The 23,689-nt window shown below is 42.5% G+C and overlaps 1 protein-coding gene across 2 annotated transcripts in view; it reads left to right on the forward strand.

Moving 5' to 3' along the window:
* The window catches only part of RARG (retinoic acid receptor gamma), a 202,867-nt gene that overhangs the window by 158,259 nt on the left and 20,919 nt on the right, over window positions 1-23,689 (forward strand). Inside the window, exon 1 of one of the 2 annotated variants that reach the window (XM_044286082.1) lies at window positions 5,635-5,908. The exons of the other annotated variant lie outside the window; for it this stretch is intronic. Coding sequence (XP_044142017.1) covers window positions 5,764-5,908 — 145 coding nt within the window. The 5' untranslated portion in view covers window positions 5,635-5,763. Of the gene's footprint in view, window positions 1-5,634; window positions 5,909-23,689 lie in introns of those variants that run through there. 2 annotated transcript variants of the gene reach the window in all.

Consider the following 23,689-nt stretch of genomic DNA (forward strand, 5'->3'; position numbering starts at 1 on the left):
CACGGGTCGATAGATAGATAGATGTACCTCATGTCTGAGAACATCCTAAAATACCCAAACTGAGTACAAGGTGATTGCCCATTATGTGGCTTGTCTAGACGTTGTATGTGCTTTCCATGTAGTAAGTTGTAACTGGCAATGTGTCCCTATTGTTTCTGTCTTTGTCATTTTTCCAGTGTAAGAGCGGACTGAATTGTAGGTGACTTTTGTTAGAGCAGACTTTACTTTTCCAGTGGTCTTAACATAGCACCATTAATGGCTGTCCCTTTTTTTTGGTCTTTTCAAAGGCACTTTAGGAAGTCATCTAACAGGTGCAATTCCAATAAAGTGTCACAATTGCCTTTATAACTTTCTGCACCACTTCCCCTCGCTGTTTGCCTCCCACTGGGTTTACAATGTACCTCTGGTGATCCTGCAGACATGGTCATAGCCTTACTGTCTTCATGGCAAGGCATGGGAGACATGCTGAAACTTTTATGATGGGCAACATTGTTTGCTCGAGATGATGATTAAGAAGATCATTAGCTGTGCCAGTCATATCTGTGGTACTATGATGATGGCTCCAAACAACGAAGATCAGTTTCAATAAGTCAGAACATGTATTTTTCACGCCAGCATCATAACTGTAGTGTTAATATCAGCACAAAATTTCCCATTTTTGACAATAAAAAGTAATGGGTTTTGCAAAAAAAAAAAAGGGGGAAATTTGTAATATATAGTTGTTACCATCTTAGCAAAATATTATAGGATGTCTGTAAAAGTTTGGCTGAAAATCACTGTGACCAAATTAGATTAATCTAATTACTTTAATTGTGAATTGTCGGCAACTTATAAAATGATTATAGGAGGTTCTCAGAGCTAAGGATGTCTCATATAAAGTAGTGACCATGAGGCAGTAATGTTTCCAGATTTATCGTCTCTTATCCCATTAACGGACTTTCCTATCCCAAATTGGCCTCATACAGGAAACAATACATCGGATCCACTCCACAGATGTATATGAGGTATGCTAGTGTTAATTTAACAATTACCATTGAAAATGCAATCTGTTCTGCAGGCAGCATGTCATAGAGCAGGAGGAGCTGAGCAGATTGATGTATAGTTTTGTGGGAAAGGATTCAGTATAACCTCTACTCATTCTGGGCTTGGGAGTCCAGTGGGCGGTCCTATTAGTGAATGACCAATCACTGAGTGAGTGAGACTGCCCACTGGACTCTAAGCCCAAAAAAGCAGAGATTTATATAAATAAATTACTATTTATACAGAACCTTTTCCCATAAAACCATATTGATTATTCTTTAAAATTCCTCATGCTCTATAACATGTCTGCAGAATAGACTGAATTTTAAACCTAACAGGTTCCCTTTAACCTCTTCCAAACCAATACCGTACATGTACGTCACTGATTAGGTCTTTTAAGATGGCACCTGCTCTGGAGCGGAGTATGTGCCATAGATCTCAGATGTCTGCTGTTATACACAGCAGACACTCAGAACTAATATCTGTGATCGGCGTTGATGCCAATCACAGACATTTGATCCCTTAGATGCCCCTCAGTTGTGACCACGGCATCTGAGGTGGCTTTCTTCAAGAGCTCTGCATCTCTGGGGCCCAAACGGCTCCTACACGCAGTGATTCGGGAAGGTCTTTGTTCGTTGTTATAGCATCAGTCCTTCTGAAGGATCCAAAGATATCACCCTGCCTGTGGTACATAGTGCAACTCCCATAGGTTACAGTAGTAATTTACTGCAGTCTAGGGGAGACACGATCAGATGGCCAAAATGTCAAGACTTAGAAAAAAAGTAAAACAAAGCTTTTAAAAATATTTTAATGGTTTTTGTTAAATATAAAAATTCAAACCACCCCCTTTTCCTATATTTAAAAAAAAAGGTAATTAAAACACAAAAAACGATATACATGTGGTGTCACTGTAATTGTACTGACCCAGAGAATGGACGTAACAGGTCAGTTTTACAATAGGGGACACTGTAAAAACTAAACCCATAAAATTATTGCAGAATTGGGTTTATTTTTCCAATTCCACCCCATTTGGATTTTTTTCTAGGGTCCCACTACATCATATGCTATATTAAATGGTGCCATTAGAAATGACAACTTGTCCCGCAAAAAAAACAAGTCCTCATACGGCTATGTGAAGGGAAAAATTTTAAAAAAGTTATGGATTCGGGAAGGCAGGGAGTAAAAAATGAAAACTCTGTCGGGGATCCTCGGAGAATAGCATAGTCTGCATGCAGACCTATTATTGCCATAAAAAAAGAACTCTAGAGAAACACTGCAGACCCCATTATGAGATCATTGGAATCTATCAGGTTTTCTTGAGGTCTTTTTGGATGTGCTATATCTGGTATGAAGGAGTGGAATCTGTCCTTAACACTTTCTCTCCCTTTAAGAGCCACACCTGGTCTTGGCTTCAAAAACTGTATAAAACCTGATCAAATCCGGGAGCAGTACCTTCAGCTCAGCAGAAGATCTTCTTGAATGTTGGTGGGGTTCCCATGAATGTAGCTTCTGGACCATCCTGCTGTGTTCCATACTACTCTGTATCACTATGTGCATATTGACGACCTCTTCCCGATGTGAGGATGTTACATTTTCTCCTTTTACTTTTAGCAATTTCAGCGGATCGGCAGACGGAACGGATCTTTGCGTTCTTCTCCTCTCTTCTGCTGAATTTTAGCATTTCCGGATTCGTAGCTCATTTCATCCGGACTCATTTGCTTGCAGAATTATAGGGAGAATGAACTCCTGTCACTGAAGTTATGTGGTGTAATAGTATAAGAGTGTGGAAGTGAAGAAGAGATAAGAACATGCCAAGTCAGATATGGGCAGTGATCTATTATATATCATGTCCGCTTTCACCACGATTCCATCTGCTCTCAAAATTTTATTATTCCCAAGGGAATTCTGATTGGCCGTCTCACAGAAGAAACATGGAAAACTCGGCTAAACATTCAAGCTTGGAAGGGGGTGCCAATCTGTGCTGAGCTCCCCACCTTGTGGGGTTAATGTGGCTGATCTCTATGGCAGGAGGGGGTGCACCATAGCAGATGATGGCTCCACTTTCCCTGGTGTTATTCACTATGATGTATAAAACAATATGAGGATAAGGGCTCGTGCACATGACCGTATTTTTCTTCCGTTTCCGTTCCATATGCAGAACCATTCATTTCAATGGAACTTGAAAAAAACAAAAAATATTCAGTGTGCATTCCGTGTCCGTATGTCTACATGTCCATTCCGCAAAAAAAAAAATAGAACATTTCCTATTCTTGTCTGTTTTGCAGAGGACAGGCATTGTTACAATGGATCCGAAAAAAAAAAAAGGATGCAACATGGGTGTCACACGGATGTCATCCGATTTTTTTGCAGACTACAACATACATATGGTAATTCTTTCAGGTTACCAGTGAAGCGTGGCGGTGAGGGGCTTGTGATGTACACGCACATGACTTCATCTTTCCTTATTTAGGAAAAACATCTCATCATTTCATTCAAAAAAAGATGCTTGTGATCTGCTCGGCCAGCTATGTTATCCAGGTTCACTCCAGATTTATCCGGGAGGCTCTTTTAAAAAAGTCACAATTTCGCTCCAGTGGGAGGATGGAGTATAAAAACTGGAAGAGCAGCGTATCTACAGAAAAGTGTGAGGTCTAAAGACATGACAAATGTTGGAGCAAATTACAGCAACGCAGAATCCTGCCAAACTGACTAAGGCTGAGTTCACACTTGTGGCAGAGGATTCCGGCAGACAGTTCCGTTGCCAGATCCGTCAAAACGTATGCAAACTGATGGCATTTGTCATACAGTTCAGGATCCTGATCCGTCTGACAAATGCATTGAAATATCGGATCAGTCTCTCCGGTGTCATCCGGAAAAACAGATCTGGCATTTATTTATTTTTTCTAATATTTTGCGGTCTGAGCATGCGCAGACCGCAAAAACTGATCAGTTTTGACCGAACACTCGGGACCCAATCCGGCATTAATGCATTTCAATGGGAAAAAAGTGTTCCAGAATTTTGGACGGAGATAAAACCGTAGCATGCTGCGGTATTATCTCCGTCCTGAAAAGGCAAATAGACTGAACTGAAGGCATCCTTATGAATCCTGAACGGATTGCTCTCCATTCAGAATGCATTGGGATAAAAGTGATCAGTTCTTTTCCGGTATAGAGCCCCTATGTGCCGGAAAAGAATAACGCTAGTGTGAAAGTACCCTAACAGTTCCCCTCATGGTAAATCTCTCTGTATGTCTGCAGCATCAGCAGCCTTTAGTTATCCCATTAGTTACACTGCTTGTCATATACATAACACATTTTACATATTAGATGTATTGTATATACAGTATTATCTATTATCTATCTACACAAAATATATCATATCATATAATACATGATCTAGATAGATAGATAGACAGGCAGATAGATGATGGATAATAATAATAATAATATTATATGGAATTAGAAAATGTGGATGGATGGACGTACGGATGTATGGGCAGAAAAGAAGGAAGAAAAAGAAAGAGCGAAAGAAAAGAAAGAACAAAAGAAAGAAAGAAAACATAAAATAGAAAAATTGAATGAAAAAAATAATAAACAGGCCGAATGTTGATGGATAGATAATATAGTATTGGTAGAAATTTGATGAAATACATTTTACTTAGAGATAGATGATTGATACTGTAAATACTGTTGATAGATAGATGGATAAAGAAAGAAAAAAGGAAGTAAAGAAGGAAAGAAATAGATTTAGATAGAAGATAGATAGATAGATAGATAGATAGATAGATAGATAGATAGAAGATAGATAATAGATAGATAGCTAGATACTGTGGATAGATAGATAGATAGATAGATAGATAGATAGATAGATAGATAATATAGATAGCTAGATACTGTGGATAAATACAAGATAGATAAATATATAGATAAGGGTAGATAGATAGATAGATAGATAGATAGATAGGGTAGGTAGACAGACAGATACTATAGACAGATAGATACTATAGATAGATAGGATAGATAGATATATAGATAAGGGTAGGTAGATAGATAGATAGATAGGGGAGACAGATAGATATTATAGATAGATATTATAGATAGATAGATAGATAGATATGATAGATAGATAGACAGACAGATAGATAGATAGATAGAGTAGACAGATACATACTATAGACAGATAGATATATAGATAAGAGTAGGTAGATAGATAGATAGATAGATAGATAGATAGATAGATAGGGGAGACAGATAGATATTATAGATAGATAGATAGATAGATAGATAGATAGATATGATAGATAGATAGACAGATAGATACTATAGATAGATAGGGTAGGTAGACAGACAGATAGATAGATAGATAGAGTAGACAGATACATACTATAGACAGATAGATACTATAGATAGGGTAGGTAGACAGATAGCTATAGACAGATGATGGGCAGGCTGAGTGACTCGCTGAGGTCCCCAGTCGTGTGCACTGGTGAGCCCAGCATACCCCTCTTCAGGTATGGGCACAGCAGGGGGCAGGCCGCGGACAGGTAGAGGGACTGCTGTGGAGGAGGCAGCGGAGGGCGGCCCGTCCCCTCAGCCCCGGTCACTCCCCCAGCCCCGAGGCAGCCTGGCTATTTGCAATAGGTATGCCACAGAGCAGGCTGTGCTAGAGGCGGAGGGCGAGAGCACAGGTCAGGAGGTGCCCGAGCAGTGTGCACAGTGCCAGCCTCCCATCTCCCGGGCACCATGTACGACTGTGTGGAAGCCTTCCCGCTGATGCCCCGGCGGCCGCTCTATGACATGGGCGCCCAGGGCTCCTGCATGCTCAGGAAGGCTGCCTGCTTCGGGGGACTGGACCCTTTCGGGTGGATGCAGAGCCACAGTTTACAATGTAGGTATCAGGGCGACCTGCCCATGCTGGGGGGCTGTGTGCCGATGTAGCAGAGCCCAGTGGGTTATTTCTGTATTGGATTTCCAATCTCAGCTTGAAGACAATGTAGTCTGTTTACATGCAGCCCTATGGACACTGAATGACAACACAGCTCTGCTACATCTGGTCTCTAGCTGGGTGATCACTGCTGTTCTCTTGGTCTTGGTTTGCTGTACACTTTGTAATAATGATTGCTGTGTGTTTTCTCTATTGTTTACTCCTCTGATGTTGTATCCACTTGACTATACATTGTAGCCTCCCCTGCCCCCCTTGTACACAGAGAGGTGACTGCATTGCTGCATATCAATACCATATGTGCAGAGAAATCACACACCCTACTACATCCAGGGGGGTCTGAGCAGCTCCATACTGCATGACTGTGATACTGGTTTACAGCCCCCATCCCCATGTTTAATCCCCATTAATGAAGATGCTTTTAGCATTCTCGCTGCGGTGAGCTCATAGCGCGTGGGAAGCCACCAAACTGTAGAAAGTGATACTATGTGATAGAAGAAGGCGTCTAGCACTTGGTATTTGGTCAGTAGGGGTACATTCACACTGACTTTCAGGATTTCTTGTGGATTTTTGGATTTTGGTTTTTATCCTGATGCGATTTTTGATCCTGGAAATTCTAGATGTGGATTTGACACTGCAACAAGAGGGTTTCCCATTGAAATCAGAGGAGAGGACTTGAGAGCGTTTTTTGGGTGCAGAATCTGCTCCAAAATAAAACAAAAAACGAATCGTGACACCCTATAGAAGGAGGCCCTACTCTAAGGTCAAGATGCCTTGTGCCAACTCCCAAAATCAACACTGGTACAGTTCACGAAATGAACCCCACCACCTCTGCCTGCGGCGGTAGAAAAGGATCAGCCTGGATATGCCATTAAATGTGTTACAGGCCCCTCTGATGAGCGAGGAGTTAAAGAGTTCTTTATGGCAACTGAACACAATACTGTGGGCTTTCCCCCCCAGGGGATGGAGTGTGTGGGATGAGAAGTGGAGTAGTGAGACTGTGGTGAGTGCGCACTGGTGGCATGCTGTCTGTACTGCGTGGGTGTGAATGTTGCTTTTAGGTATGATTGTCCTATATTGTTTTGACTGTCAGATTGTGAGAGTGTTGAGTGTGTGGCGGAGGGAGGAGTACCAGTCGGAATGTAGATTTTCTTTCACGCTTGTTGGGCGGGTAATTTTTTTTTTTTTATATGGAAATTTGGCTAAGTGCCACTAGACAGACAAACAGGATGACAATCAGAAAAGGGCAAAGACACAATGAGTTCCACACCAAGGGTGAAGGAGCGGGTCACTTTGGGATGTGCTAGCCTGGCCCAGTTGTATCCAGCTACTGATGGACGTATTAGGGTCATTTGTTCAACCGTGCAGTCCCGGGTTCTCCAAAGGTTCAGTGTCAATGTCTTTGGCAGAAGAATATACCCTGCCAAGGAGTTGGCTTATATCTACCTCTATATGGGTGGTCTCCATTGTGTTGCAAAACCCGCAACTCTCAACATCCCCTGACTGCCACAGTCTGGGAATTGTAATCTTGCAAGGAGCTGAGGAGTCACAGGTTGGACACTTCTGACCGATCTAATTGATAACCCAGCTATTTTGGCCCTGACACGTGAGTCTTCCTGTGTACTGAAGGCTCAGGCTTAATCTTTGCTATCTGGGTTATATTAGGACAATCATGACGTACATCAACACAAACTTTTAGTTGAACTTGACTCCCAGATATATCAAACCAAACGTCACATCTTCAAGGAACTGTATGCCTTCTGCAATATTATTTTTTTCCTTAGCATTACCGATTCCGTCTATCTGAAATGACAAAAAAGATTCTCCTATATATTTTTTTTCCAGAAACAGCGCCACTCTTGTCTATAGGCCATACCTGGTATTGCAGCTCAGCCCTATTCAGTTAAAAAAATTGAGCTGTAATTTCAGACAAAGCCATGAACAAGAGTGGCGCTGTTTTATAGAAAAAAAAACAGTCTATTTCCTAGTCTCTTTCAACCCCTCTAATGGACAGAAATGGTTCTACCAGAAGTTTATTTCTAAGGGCTTATGCACACAACCGTATGTAGTTTGCATTCCTCAAAACACGGATCCGCAAATAATACGGATGACGTCCTTGTGCATTCCGTATTTTGCGGAACAGCTGGCCTCTAATAGAACAGTCCTATCATTGTTTGTAATGTGGACAATAATAGGACGTGTTCTATTTTTTTGCGAAACAAACATACGGAGTAACTTCCGTTTTTTTGCAGACCCATTTAAATGAATGGTTTCGCATACGGCCCGCAAAAAAAAACGGACACGGAAAGAAAATATGTTTGTGTGCATGAGCTCCAAGTCTCATGTTCTATCTACTGATATATGGGACCTAGAATGTGAGTTGCTGGTACCCAGGGCTGACAACAGAAGAACGATGCTGTATACTAACGATATCATTATTATTAGGCAGGATCCGCTAGAGGTCCTGCACTCTTCCTGCAGGATGGTCATGGTTTTAACATCTTCTAGCAATTTCCTCACCACATAATGCTGAGATGATCATTTGCAGCTCTGAAGGAGTCCCCGACAACCCTCAGTAATGACTGTTTAAACTCAAGAGAAGACCTGTGGATGACCTGCCCTTTAAACTCTTGCCAACCTTGCCTTGTAGTCAAGTTCTAGGTGCCTTGCTTCCTGTAGAAGGCTGGTCATTGCCTTCTGCTGGACAGATGCCGGGCTGACGTTAACCTGATATATAGATATTTACAGCATTATAGGACACCCCTTTATCCCCCATCTAAGCAGCATGGAGGGAGGGTGGGAAAAGATTGGAAGTTAAACCGCAAAGTACAGTAAAAGTGCTGATGACGGGTTAAAGGGCGGATAAACGGAAATGGGCAAGCTGGGAATATTATAGGTTTGTGGGTTCTACTGGAAGCCTTGAAACCTGCCTCCCATATGATGTCCTGACAAAGGCCTTCTTATGCTGCCTTCTTCACAAGCTACCAGGATTCCTGCTTTAGGGACAAATGGCTCCTAATGGCCCGCTAGGTTGTAAACATTTTATGACTGTTATAAATGTCTCTACTTTGAAGTTCAGCCTATAGACAAAGAATTTCCTCAATTTTAGAAATTTGGGCTGGAAAGCACTGTGTCATTTTTAACCCTCATTCCTGTCCCAGCTTTTTAAGTGCTTATTTTTATGATGGAAGAGGTGAGAGCTGGGTGAAGGGGCCTGGTTGCCTAACTTTTTTTTTTTTCTGTCCCCTTGATCTGTTGATACCAGTCTGAGGCCCTCGTAAAAGTGCCTTTAAACCTCTCAAATGCTTCACTCCAGCCCCCTTTCCCCTTCACGGCCCTAATCCTTTTGTACGTGGGTTACGCTGTTTTGTATAAGAGCAAATGTTTGATAACTTTATTAGCGGAGTTAACATCTTTCCTATCATTCTGATTCTAATTGAAGATGTTTCGTCGGGTTAACGCCCTTTAGGATCAGGAGCAGAGATAGGTCTCCTGGCCTTAAAAAAACTCTAAAAATCTTCATTTTTATTTGCACCTTCTTGCCAAACATTTCAGTGAAAATTCTGCCTCCCTGAGCTAATTTTTTTTATAAAGGAAACTTAGCAAGTATTTGCCTCTCTCCCTATTTAGAACATGCATGCTCGGCTGTGCCAAGGGTGCATGTGTACAGGGAGAATTGGAAGAGGGAATTGTTGGCCAAATAAGCATTGGGCTGACAGGTATAATGTGTATGGTCAGCTTTATGTATATTCCCTTGGTGTCATCCTCTTTTAGTGTTTTCCCAGAAGGTTTACATGAATGTTTACATGAACCTGTGGCCAATTTAAAGGGTTTCTGTCACCTGAAAAATGGGTATTAAGCTGGCTGACATTAGCGATGTGCTAATGTCAGCTGAACATAACTATATTAGTGCCATCTCACTGCCTGCCGCCGTTATTAAGAAAAACAAACTTTAATAATATGCAAATTAGCCTCTAGGTGCAGAGGGGGGGTTGCCCCTGCTCCTAGAGGCCCCGTTGTCCCACCTCTGGCCACGCCCTGCTACACTAGATTGACAGGGGCAGACATTAAAGGGATTGTCTAAGATTTCTATATTGCTGGCCTATCCTCAGGATCAGTGAAGGTCTGACTCCCAGCACCCTAGCCGATCTGCTGTTTGAAGAGGCCTGTGATGTCGCTTTTATTGGACACATGGCCTAGACACAGCTGATTCCTATTCAAATGAATGGGGCTGGGCTGCAATAACAAGCACAAGCCCTATCCAATGGATGGCGCACTGCTTGGTAAGCTGAAAGGAATCCGCAGCCTCCTCCAACAGCTGATTAACGGGGGTACTCCCTAGGATAGAGGTATACAATTAGACAGCACTCCAAAATTGAAGGTGAAATAATCAGTGTTTTTTATTCAGTCGGACATAATGGTGCGTAATAAATTCAAGCAACGTTTCAGCCTATATGTAGCCCTTCATCAGGCTAATGAACAAAGATATAACAAGAAATCACAATTAACTAAATGCATCATTTTGATAAAATACATAGTTGTGTCAAATTCAGGTATACATGATTATATATGATCCATATACTTGAAGAAAAATGAATTACACGATTAAAGGTTCATAGTTTTGCAATATATGATCCAAAAATGTCATATGGCAAATACAATTCATGCAACTGTATAATATATGCAGTATATTAGGTAATGTGAGGTATCTAAGGGTTAAAGTACCCCATATGTTAGAACCACCGATATACCAGGAAAAGCAGGCTGAATAAGTAAATAACAGTAGATTATGAATAAATAAAAGTGGCAGTGATAAAGTGAGTCCCTGAGGGGTATAAGGGACAAAACTAGCGGTAGAGAAGAGCAGAGACCGATGGTTACAGGTAAAGAAAGGCTGGTAAGAGCAGAAGTTTCTTGCGCTTACCCTGGTGCATAGGCACAAACGTGTGGATGCCGGTGCTGGGATGAGGAGATGGTAAGCACCATCTTAAATAGTCCTAATAGGCGGAGCAGGTTGGGCGCGAGCACAAGAGTAGAAGCGCAATGAATAAAGGCTCCAGAATGATGCCAAGGCTGAGAGGTGCGACCCCGCATGCATATTAGGCGCTGAGGATTCGGTCGCCATCTTGGATTAAGGCAGGAGCCGAATTTCACATAGGACGCCTGCAGGGCGCTACCGCGCAGGCGCATGGAGTGCTGAGGATGAATCACTATCGTTGGAGTAGGACAGAAACTCATACTAACGTAAAGCGCTTGTCAGTGTGCAGAACAGATGGTGCATCATAACAGAGCTGGTAGAAGAGCCAAATTGTGGGCAGAGTTAATGGCCATATTTGATCAAATTACCGCAAACTGATATGGCAGTCCAGTGAGGAGTATAGTGAGACACCATGGTGGGAGTGTCTTTACATAATGTTATATATATATATCTCAAACCGCAAAGCCGATAAACCACTGACAACCTGACAATTAACTGACCCAGTATATAGCGAAAAATGGGGGGGGGGGGGGGTTGCCACCTCAAGGACAGTAGAAGTGAGGCCCATAGGAGCATGCCTCAAGAGTGTCACCACTTGATATTGGACGTCTGAAGCCCTGTAAGTAAAAGAATGAGACACATAAGGTTAAAATATCAATATTTTATAACATTCATATTTCTATTCCATTAGAGGTCATCATAATGGCCAAATTAATCCCAACAGTAATCTTTATTATGACCAACTGGTTGTAAGGTATTAAGGCGGCGGATCTAAGCCATCTCTCTCACCCGGAGCAACTGTTCACGATCCCCTTCTCTCCTTAGAGGGGGGACCCAGTCGATGACCTCGAAACGTAATTGGCTCACCGAAAGTTTGTGTGTGGAAAAATGTTCCACTAAGGGGGCTTCAAGTTTCTTTGTACGTATATTGGATTTGTGTTGGCATATCCTATCTTAAATTTTTTTGATTGTTTCACCAACATATCTCATGCCACTTGGGCATTTGATAAGATATATGACATGGCTGGTGAGAAGAAGAAAAGTGGCCTATGATATTAAAGATTTTGCCCGTAGATGGGTAAATGTCGGGCCCTTCATGACATTCCCACACTGAGAGCAAGTAAGACAAGGGTATGTGCCCCTAATGGGAGTACTTGTGATGGTTGTCTGGACGATTTTTGGTTTACAGGAGCCCAAATCGGATCTAACGAGTGTGTCCCTAATATTTCTAGCTCTTTTTGTAGGACATTAGTGGTCTAGTTGGGAAGATGTTCGTGAAATTCCTTTTTAGAATGTGCCAATGTCTGAAGATAATCTTTTTGACATCATAACTTAAATGAGAGAAAGTGGTAACACAAGGTATCTGTTTTGTTGGCGGTTCAGGGGCGGGTTGTTTCGGGGATAGCAGACTCTCTCTAGGTTAATCCTGAATTCTGTTAAAATGACCTTGGAGGCTATGTGCCGGAAAATCTGAATTTATCAGACATATCACGGAATCTGGAGTCCACCTTATTGGTATCAGATATGATACGTTTGACTCTCATAAATTGTGAAAAAAGGAGAGACCTAACTAAACCCGGGGATGGTAGCTATCAAATCTGAGGAGGCTGTTCCTATCCATGGGTTTGGTGTATAGGTCTGTACTGAGAAACCCATCCCTTACCTCAAGTCAGACATCAAGGTATGAAATTGTTGTCTTGCTGAAGTCCAGGGAGAGCGAGATGGAATCCACACTTGTGTTAATGGTTTCATGGAACTTAAGTAGGTCATTCTGAGAACCCTGCCAGACACAAAACACGTCATCAATGTAACAAACCCAAAGAAAAACATTCTCTTTAAATAATGGATGCGTGTATACCACCTTTTCTTCTAAATGGTTCATGTACTTAACAGCAAATGTAGGCGCAGTGTTACAACCCATCGCTGTCCCTGACACTTGCAGGTAGGACTGATCCTCAAACAAAAAATAATTGTGTCTCAACACAAAAGATAGCATGGTGAGAATAAATTGTTGCTCTACAGGTGAAAATTCCTGATGTAATTCAAGGGTTTCCTTGACACATTGTATACCCTCTAAAGTAGGGATGTTGGTGTATAGGCTAGCAACATCCATCGTCACCAGAGTACAATTTGTCCAGTCAGGATGGATGCTTGGGATTTTATAAAAAAAATCGGTGAAGGGCACAGGGCCTTAGAAGGCAACCCAACATCCTGGAGGTACTTTAACCCTTATATACCGTACATTACCTAATATACTGCATATATTATACAGTTGCATGAATTGTATTTGCCATATGACATTTTGGGATCATGTATTGCAAAACTATGAACCTTTAATCATGTAATTCATTTTTCTGCAAGGATATGGATCATATATAATCACGTATACCCGAATTTGACACAACTATGTATTTTGTCAAAATGATGCATTTAGTTAATTGTGATTTCTTGTTATATCTTTGTTCATTAGCCTGATGAAGGGCTACATATAGGCTGAAACGTTGCCTGAATTTATTACGCACCATTATGTCAGGCCGAATAAAAATCACGGATTATTTTGCCTTCAATTTTGGAGTGTTGTCTAATTGTATACCTCTATTGATGCAAGTGTTCCCGAGGTGGAGCCGGGAACGAATCTAGGCGAGCATCTAGAGAATAGCCAGTTAATAGATGTGTGCTGTGATCATTTGAATTGCACTATCCTTAGGATAGGTCATCAGTATTAAACACCTGGACAACCCCTGGCATTACTAAGGCCGTTTGTGAATCTTTAAGCCTCAATATTAAACCATCTAAATCTAGAAAAGTTTTGTTCTTAAAGGGGTTGTTTGATTTAGAAAACTATTAGAGAAACTACAAAGGGAGCCTCTTATCTGGAGGATCTGGCATGTCTGTAGAGTATGGCCAGGGTCGGACTGGCCCACCAGAGTACCAGAAGATCCTCTGGTGGGCCCAGGCTCTGATATCATAATGGTCCCCAAAGATCCAGGCGGAAAAAAAAAGTAGGCTATCTTTGGAGCCAATCCCCTGCCACAAGGGTCAATTTCTGTGATTCAAAACACATTAAACTTTATTAATTTTATAGAGGTTGGGCCTTGACAATAATCTCCTCTGGAACGCCAATCCGACACTGTGGACACCTCATTGACTCTTCTGAGAACTGTGTAATGCCTTATTTTCCCTGCAGTGGCGCTGCAGGGAAACTGAACATTTGCAAGATTCCTCCAGAAATTACCACTGATTTCTGGTGGTCCCAGCATTCGGTCAACTTGTGGTTAACTGTGCCCTCTATCACAAAGGGATTGTCCAAAGCAGGTGCCGATTTTTATTATTTCAGGGGAAATGCCTTTTTAAAGCAATTTTGATTGGAAACGTGATACCTGAAATTTGCAGCTGGTATCCACGCTGGCGCTGGGTGTTTCACCAGTATATATTTCCTTTTGTGAAACTCATTTACGACTACATGTACTTTCAGTAACTTCAAAAAGGGCATCATAGATCACACAGTTGTTTCCTCTTAGTCTTTTTTTGTAGCTATTTCGGGCTCCTTATCACAGTTGCCAATTTATTGACGATATTTTCCTTCTGAAATTTTGGCTTTCCCCTTTTTATATCATTGATCTGTAACCTCATCCCCTCCCTTGGTCTGCCCCCCCCTCTTCCCCCGCCATGTCTCACTTCCTCTCGTTCATACATCACGTTGGCATAGCTGAGTCAAACAAGTTTTGTCACATTGTGCGTAAGGCAGTGACATGAACTTTCAGTGAAAATGATTGCAATATAGATGCTTGGAAGGAACTCTGGCAGACACGTTGGCGCTGTGACATCACAAGGTATACTCAAGAAATATAGTGAGATGATGAAATGACAAGTATTACTGCAAATCATCTTACTTTAGGGACCTCTGATGGTTTCTATGGAAAATGAATCAGCCCTGCTTGGTAACTGATGAAACTTAACAGTCTTTAGCATCTGCCATTATTATGCTGAGGGAGACACCAAAACAATTATAGCTCACCAAAGGAATTATGGGTATTGATATGCAAATATATACCTACTCCACCAGTTATGCATCCAGAAGTGCTGGTTTCTTACCACAAATGCAGAGCCATAAATCCATTTTGTAGCCTGCTACTATCTTACTTACTTAGATCTTATCAGCGCCTGATGTAGATAAATGGCTTCTGTGGTGTATGGCTTGGAAAGCACCCAAAATCTAACTAGAATGTGTACGCCTTTGAGATACATGAACATCCAGTGAAGGAAAATGCAGGTTTGTAAAAAGCTGACAAAAGCTATCAACCGCATACCATGTCCGTGTCACCAGCTTCAATCATTAAGAACATTAGGCCACGGTGCGCAAGCCCAAGTTTTGTGTCTGTGTGATCTGCTGACTGCATAGTGCCACATAATCTGACCATACACCTTAGATCTATGTTGGTTGACCCACCAATTTCGCCAAGTTGGACCAACCATCTATTGTGTATGAGGCCTTCCGACTTTTCCCAACGGCTGATGTTGGGCGAGTCAACGACCAGGCATGTTGGATATTAATTGATTGGTCCTTGTATTCCAGAGATGTCAGCTATGGTATGGGCACACCCAGCTTTAGATGCCACCTTTTTCCATGGGGTGAGTTTGCTTAGTCTTATTCCTGAGATGTCATCTCAGACGCATCCTATGAATAAATGGCGCTGTTTCTGGAAGATAGCAGCTATCTTTGACTAATTTCACACAACCCTTTTAAATAGGGTATTACATATAGAAAGATACTTCACCCGTCCAGTGATTCAAAGGCCATTTGTTACAGGATCCTTAATGTTCCACAATTAAGGAACAAATCCCAGAAAAGGCTGGTCTATTCCCTCTGTCCCTTGTTAGTCCCTTGATGTTAGTATTTATTTATGTGGTGAGTCTGAATGAAATCGATTCCTCTTGGCACCAGCGGTGTACAGTATGAACCCTGTGTGGCACTGGATAGAGGGCTCAGGGTGACGAGATTTCGTCCTGCACATTCCACAGGTGTGTTTGCTGCCTCCATCACCATCAGTGGCATCAGGTTCAAGAGAATCCCCCTCCTTCGCCTCCTCTTTCTCTGCTGAAGGCTTGATTGTTTGTTTTGTTGTGTTCAGAAGCTATTAAGAAGGATTAGGCCCTGGACTGTAATGAGATCTGCCCAGGAAATGCTAGGGCAGATAACCAGCTTTCTCCAACAGACAGGATTCTTATGGAAATGCAAAAATAAAAAGGCATCAGAAGCTATCCTTGGGCTGGCACTGTTTATGGGTTTATTGCCATTGTTCATTTTAATTGCTGGAGAGATTAGACAGTAATTAAGCAGGATTCACTTATCTTCGGAGAACTGAGGAGCATTGGCTTTGCAAGTCTATTCCTGTCTTGAGCTTTATTTCAGCTTTTTTTGGGGGACAGTGACTTTTGCATCACACAACCTCCAGCATCAAACTGAGAGTAGATCGTGGGTGATCTTGGTTCAAAGCTGGGAATTGGCTTGCATCGCTATCTTCATTATGTCAAGGAGCAAGAATATTATTATTCTATATGTAGCGTGATATCACCCCACCCCTACCACTGGGAGAAGCATCATCATTCCCCACCAACACAACATAGACTGTCTCCATTACATTTACCTATAAATCAAAGCTCTCATGCTCTTGAGTAATGCATTGTACATGATACATAACTGTGTCAGTAGAAACATTCTCATAAATATTATTAGTGTGAATGAGGCCCCAGGAGATCAATGGGCCAACAAGTTGATGGTTACACCCCACACAAACTGTTGGCTATTGCAATAGATTATGTTCCACAATTCTGACAAGCCCATCAAGTGACATCATGGCACCAGATGCTACATCACCATTTTCTCCACCCTGGTTTCCAAAGCTATTTCACACCACACCTAGTGGTCTACAACTTCAGATGACTTTATTAGAACTTAGGAGCCATAAGGCATCATTCCTCCTCAGCCACAAAGGAACCAGATGATACCTCTTCAGAAACCATTGTGTGTATGTTTTTTTGCATTTTTTGGGAGCATTTGTTTTTCTGACTGATGTGACACCTAAAAATACAGAGTCAGCAAAGCAATAAAGAGCTAAGCAGGAGTTGGGCAAGGCAGTCTTTTGTAATGGATCCCTCATTGTCATGGGATGAGGATTACTGAGAGCACTCAGGGTCCTTTTTTTTGTGTGATCCCGTTAAACTTTAATGATGTCAAGTGCATGTCGTGTGTAAAGAGGGGGTGGTCAGCCAAAAGAATTAGCTAAAGAATTTGCTGAAACTCTCCTTCCATTATACCTACGGAGAAGGCTCAACAGATGAAGAGGTTTCATGTGGTTCTATTATTTACCAGTGTGAATATTTACTAGGGGGATCCTGTTCTTATTTAAGTTTATATAGGCTAGGTCGTCTTAGGTTTGTGAATTTTCCTTGTTTTGCAGTTGTCTTTTATAGTTCAACTCTTTTAAAGTAAAAAAACAAACAAGACAGAATTATACATAAGATATGAAGACAAAGGCACAGATTTACTAATGTGCCAAAAATTGCAACAGTTTGGCGCCTCTAGGGTTTCTATACTTTTTTTCTGACATCTTCATGCTTTTTAGAAAAGGAGTGCGACTTAAAAGGGTTGTACAAGTTTTTCCTAGGGTTGTTTCCATACAAGTGTATAGGAAGGAGCCGTCCCATAGAAGTGAATGGGACGGCTTACTTGTAATTACACCTGCTTATCGAGCAGGTAAACAGTGAAGAAGAGAAGGCAGCGTGGCACGGAGCGCGCATTCTCTTCACCCAGCTGATCGATGGGGGTGCCAAGTGCCAGACCCCCGGCGATCTGATATTGATGAGCTATCCTGGGGATAGATCATCAATAAAAATAACTTGGACAAGTCCTTTAAGATGTAAATTTTTGCACCAAAATCAGTTATCATCCAGCCTGAGCCTCTGTGATAAATCTAGTGCAGGTCTACACCACCGGTCTAAGTCTATACCATCTTTAGGATTAGGAAATCTGGGCCAAAGGTAGTTTGAATTATTGGCTTGTGATGGCCACGATGTCATTATTATCCATGATGTCATTAATATGCTCAATGTTGTTACCATGGCCAGGCGTTACTCCATTGCTGCAGAACAGACGTAGACTGGACAGAGCTTGTGAAATGCCACTTTACGTTGATTGAGTATAGACTAGATGAGTCCTGAACAGATCCAATTTAGATGGTTGCAGGTGTAGATTTATGGCCTTGTCACTGTCTAGCCAACCACAGTGATTCATTATAGGCAAGCCAGGCTCTGCGCATTGATTGAGCCATGTCCTTGTGTAATGAATTGTTCCTGATCACTCTGGAGATGAAAGGGTTACATTAGTCTGTTAAAAGGTCTGAAGAGTTTGCAACTTTCAGCCCAGAAAAGTCTGGCAGAGCCATTGTCACTTGGTTTTACTACTGGTATATTGTGAATGGCGATGGAATTTTAACTTACGGATGTATTTCTGTCACGGCCCTGCGGTCACAAGGCAGGTGGCAGAATAAAGACCCCGTTCTCATAAGAAGTGCTAGAAGATACTACAGTTTCAGTTTAATAAGGAATTTATATTACTGAACGGATTTAAATAGTCCCTCCATCGGCATGAACAGATATCCTGATACACTTGTTATTGCTTGCCATTAAAAGAATACAAAAAACTGAATTTTTGTTTCTTTTGGGTACAGTTGTATTGAACAGCCAATTTTCAATAAAGATCCCAAATGTATCTCAAGATTCCACTGTATGCCAAAAACTGCCATTTTGGCATATGTTTGGCTATTAAAAGGGTATTCTCATCCCAGAAACGTATGGTATGTTCCTTAAAGGGGTTGTCTAGGATTTCGATATTGACGGCCTATCTTCAGGATTGGCCAACAATATGAGATTGGTGGTCTGACCCACGCCGATCAGGTGTTGCATTGTAGCTTTGGCGCTGGGAGTGGGCGCTTCCCTGTTCATTGTGTGGTAGACAGAGATGGTGACTACAGTGCTGCTCCCATTTAAAGAGGACCTTTCACCGATTATGACACTGTGAACTAAGAATACAAACATGGAGAGCGGCGCCCGGGGATCTCACTGCACTTACTATTATCCCTGGGCGCCGCTCCGTTCTCCTGCTATGCCCTCCGGTATCTCCGGCCACTAAGTTATAATAGGTGGAGATTTCAGTCACTAAGTTATGGCAGGCGGAGTCTGCCCTTGTTCTGCTCTAGTGCTGGCCAATCGCAGTGCAGAGCTCACAGCCTGGGAGGTTATTTTCTCCCAGGCTGTGAGCTCTGCAATGCGATTGGCCATCGCTACAGAAGAACAAGGGCAGACTCCACCTACCATAACTTTGTGACCGGAGATACCGGAGGGCATAGCAGGAGAACGGAGCGGCGCTCGGGGATAATAGTAAGTGCAGTGAGATCCCTGGGCGCCGCTCTCCATGTCTGTATTCTTAGTTCACAGTGTCATAATCGGTGAAAGGTCCTCTTTAAAGGGAATGTGTCAATAGAAAATGACCTATATTTTTAAGGGATTTTTGGTGACGTTATTTTTAATTTTCCATGCCAATATCTAAATTGAAACATAAAAAAACATAAAATCCTGCAGTTTGCGCACTGGCCAATAAGCCTAATAAGCCTAGATGTCAGTTCTTGGTTTGTACTGCTCACTTTACTGTAGTTATCTGCTTATTCTTACGGGCAGGATTATAATGACAAAGGTGCCCTCTGTGTATAGATCACACAGGATCCACCATTCGTCATCCACCAGTAGGTGATATCAAATCTTATCTACTCTCTCCAGACCTTAGCACAGGGCACAGAGCATGACTAGAAGACTCTCCCATAGAAGTCAATGAGGTCCCCTCCTGTCCATTGTGTCTGTGGCCCACGTGGCTGCTGTAAAGCAAATGCTCTCTAAGTGCTAAGAACAGCTCAGGCAAGATGGCCACCCCTATAATCATGTTCTGAAAATAGAATTTAAAAAAATCTGTGATCAGAAAATAAAAAATGATTAGTAAAAAAGGGAAACGTGTCACTATCTGATTTTAACTGGCTGAAAAAAAAAAAAAAAAAAATCAGTGACACATTCCCTTTAAGTGAAAGGGAGCATTACCCCATTTACCTTCTGTGTGGCCCCTGGAACTACATAGTAACAGCTGATTGGCTGTAGGAATGTGGGTTATTGGTCCTCCTTGAGGATAGGCCATCAATATCACCACCCTGGACAAACCCTTTAAGTGTCTGAGATGGGAATACCCCCTTTAAACCCTATATATGCCAGCCAAATACCTTAGATAGGGTGGGAATATTTCTATTAGAGTGGGGCCAGTTGCCTGCTGAGTTTTTCTGTGAAATAATGGTATTATTCATATGCTCGAACCCTCCGTCCTGACGGCATATCAAGGAAGAACCCAGCATGCAGCCAGCGCGCTAAGCTTGTGCTCTTCACATTCCAGAAATAATTCTGTATATTAGATTCACTGATGGCAAAATACATAAGAACCCCCTGTGCGCCCGTAATGTACATTTTCGCCAAGTGACTGGAAAGCGAGGCTCTCTGTGTAATATGGCCTGAACTGGTTACCTCTTGTAAGTCTTATATATATATATATATGCCCTGGGCATTCTGCCTGGCGTAGAAGAGAGCGCAGTTGTAAGAGTTAATTAATTCAGTAAGTTGTCAGTGACCCGAGTTAACCTCCCAAGTGTCACATCATAGCACCGCCACGCGTGTTTTATTCAAGGTCACCGCAGATGAATGTAATTAAGCTGTTTATACAATGGAGCCTCACACTGCACACGTTATGTAACGTCCTCTCTGAGCGCTGGCGTTCAGGGGCTTTACGTTCCTAATTCACACCCAGTGTTATGTCTGCTTTCTCAGCAATGTCATATTTTGTCATCTCCATCAATGATGACTGGCGGAGAAGACTGCAGTGAAGATAAAGGTTCCCGTATACATCCAGCATCCCCATACACATGCACACTCTGCTCAGCCGAGTGTGCATGTGTGGGGAAAACGGAGTGAGCCACTGCCGGGACACCTCTGGCCGTGGCTTATCTCTCCTGAGAAGAAAAGTTATTCAACATGTCAGATCCTTTTCACCCCAACATTTGATAATGTGGAATATACGGTTGTCTCTGTTGACATTAATCTAATATCTATGACCTTCTTGAAAAGGACCTGTCACCAGTGATGGTCAGTTCGCAGTGTTTGCCAGCGAACACATGCGGGTTGCCATCTTTAGTAAGGTAGACTCACTCGTCCGGCGATGCACAGGTAATCCCTTACTCGTGTCTGTGTCGGTAGCCGGTCTTAAATCAAACGCAGTCACAGGGAGCAGGCAGTTTCGAGAACAGCCCGATGAAGGCCCCCGGCGGCTGTTCTTGGAACTGCCTGCTCCCGGTGACTGCGTTTGATTTCAGACCGGCTCCCGGCACAGGCTTACCTGTGCATCGCCGGACGGGTGAGTCTACCTTACTAAAGATGGCAGCCCGCATGTGTTGTCTGTTTTAGTAACTGCTTGTATCCCCCATGAAATATCAGTTCTGAAGTATCTACTCATTTGATTCTTTTTTGTGACACTCCTCTGTTATTCCTTCTAGAAGCTTGAAATGAAGATCCAGCTGGGTGTTACCAGTTGTGGTGTCACTGCACAGTCTGACAGTGCTACCAGTGTCATACTGTGCAGGCGCACACTCTCAACTGGTAACACCCATATGGACTGCTGGCAATTTTCATAGGAATGATAAGCTCAACATAGAGTCATACAAATAAATGCTCCAGGTGAATGCAAGTAGCTACTAAACAGACAAGTCAGAAGAGGGGACAGGTCCTCTTTAGGGTCGGCCATCTTCAGAAGTGATCAAGAAAACTGTCTACACATTTACATGGGCCACTTATTAGGAACGAGAGTTGATACAAACCTTGGTCCCCTATATTGGCCTTTTACCCTCCTACAGGTGTTCTGTCCCCGGTGCCTGCCATGTGGCATTATGCTCAGCCTTCCTTCCTTTACAAGAAATTGTGTCTAACCATAATTAACATTTTCCGTCTCCTGGCTCCCGTAAGCGTGCTAATGGTTTGACTAATCAAATCAAATTAAATATGTGCCGCGGAGATGTATTATCTGAATCATCATCTCTGCAGTGATTTATTTTCTTATGGAAAACCTGAGTTAATCATATTAGCTGTCACTGAGAAGAGACTCCAGAGATTTGTGCCCCCAGGTACCTCTGATGGATGGAAGAGCTAACACGTGTGCATCACCATCATCGTATCTGCCTTATCTCTGTCTAGAATATTACGTTCAAAATATATGATAGATAGATAGAGTTGTAGGACCTTCAAACAACTGCCAAGGGTTGGACTTTCATCCTTCTGATATTGATAGCGTAACCCAAAAATACATCAGATATAAATGGATGGATGGATAGATAGATACATTGACATGGGTGAGTAGAGATCTTTTCTCACATTATGGCCGAATGCACACGACCATGGAACACGGACGTGAGCGGTCCATGGAATCCCGTCCTAGCATCCTGCTGAGAGCAGGAGCGCACGGCGCCATTGGTTGCTATGATACCGTGCGCTTCGTGCCGCCGCTGAAGTACAGTAATACACTCGTATACGATGACGCTATGATGCAACCAATGGCGCCGTGCGCTCAGCAGGATGCCAGGCCGGGATACCACGGACTGCTCACGTCCATGTTCCGCGGTTGTGTGCATTCGGCCTATTTCTGAATATTTTGTGAAATGTTATTTGGATCCTGAATCAAGATCCAATATGCTGGTACTCATTCTTATAACTCTTTTGAAGCAGTGTTCCTGCTCTAGATAGATAGATAGATACGCGGTAGATAGCTATCCCAAAAACAAATGATGAGGCAGCACTCCAGTGTCATTGAAGGGTGTTAGACCCGTTTATTTCCCCAGTCTCGAAACGGGTCTAACACCCTTCACTGACATTGGAGTGCTGCCTCATCATTTGTTTTTGGATACTGTCTATGGATTTTTGCCTAAAGTCCAGGAGGGATTGCACCCATCTTTACCATTGACTGTGCTGCTGCCATTCTTTGTTTGTGATGATAGATAGATAGATAGATAGATAGATAGATAAAATTAAGCTGATCAACGAACACTGACTTGTACAATTCCCATCTAGGTGAATGCATATATGAAATGTTGAAGTGTTTGTCTGACCACTGGGAAATCTTCTTTGTATCAAGTCAGATCAGTTTCAGGTATCACTTTCTGAAGGCCTTTTATATTGAGGACCCCCCTTCCCCCACTGACTCTGGCATGCAATTACTATGCAAAACCTCCCAGCCTGAGCGCACAATTCCAGAGAGCAGAGTCATTTTCACCTCTTTAGGATAAGACAATGTCTCATATTCTAAGTCAACAGCCCCCCCCCCCCCCCACCACAAACACCCCTGTCTTACTGCATTTTAGTCTCTTAGCAGGCAAAAGACCCCCTCCCCATTCTTCACTCCTTTATATGCATACAAAGGGACATGGACAGAGAACTGCTGATTAGGATCTTCTTGCTGTTGTTTACTTGGGGGAAAATGGTAGAGCTGAGCCATCAAGGAGATAAGCTCAATGGTCAATCCTCTCCACGTCTGTTTCCATGATGCTCAGGTGGTGATAGGATCATGCTTCTATCTCAATTATAGGATGACTAATGGCCCGGGGGGGAGAGGTGGG

Source organism: Bufo gargarizans, chromosome 3 (assembly GCF_014858855.1).
Source record: "Bufo gargarizans isolate SCDJY-AF-19 chromosome 3, ASM1485885v1, whole genome shotgun sequence".
NCBI lineage: Eukaryota > Metazoa > Chordata > Amphibia > Anura > Bufonidae > Bufo > Bufo gargarizans.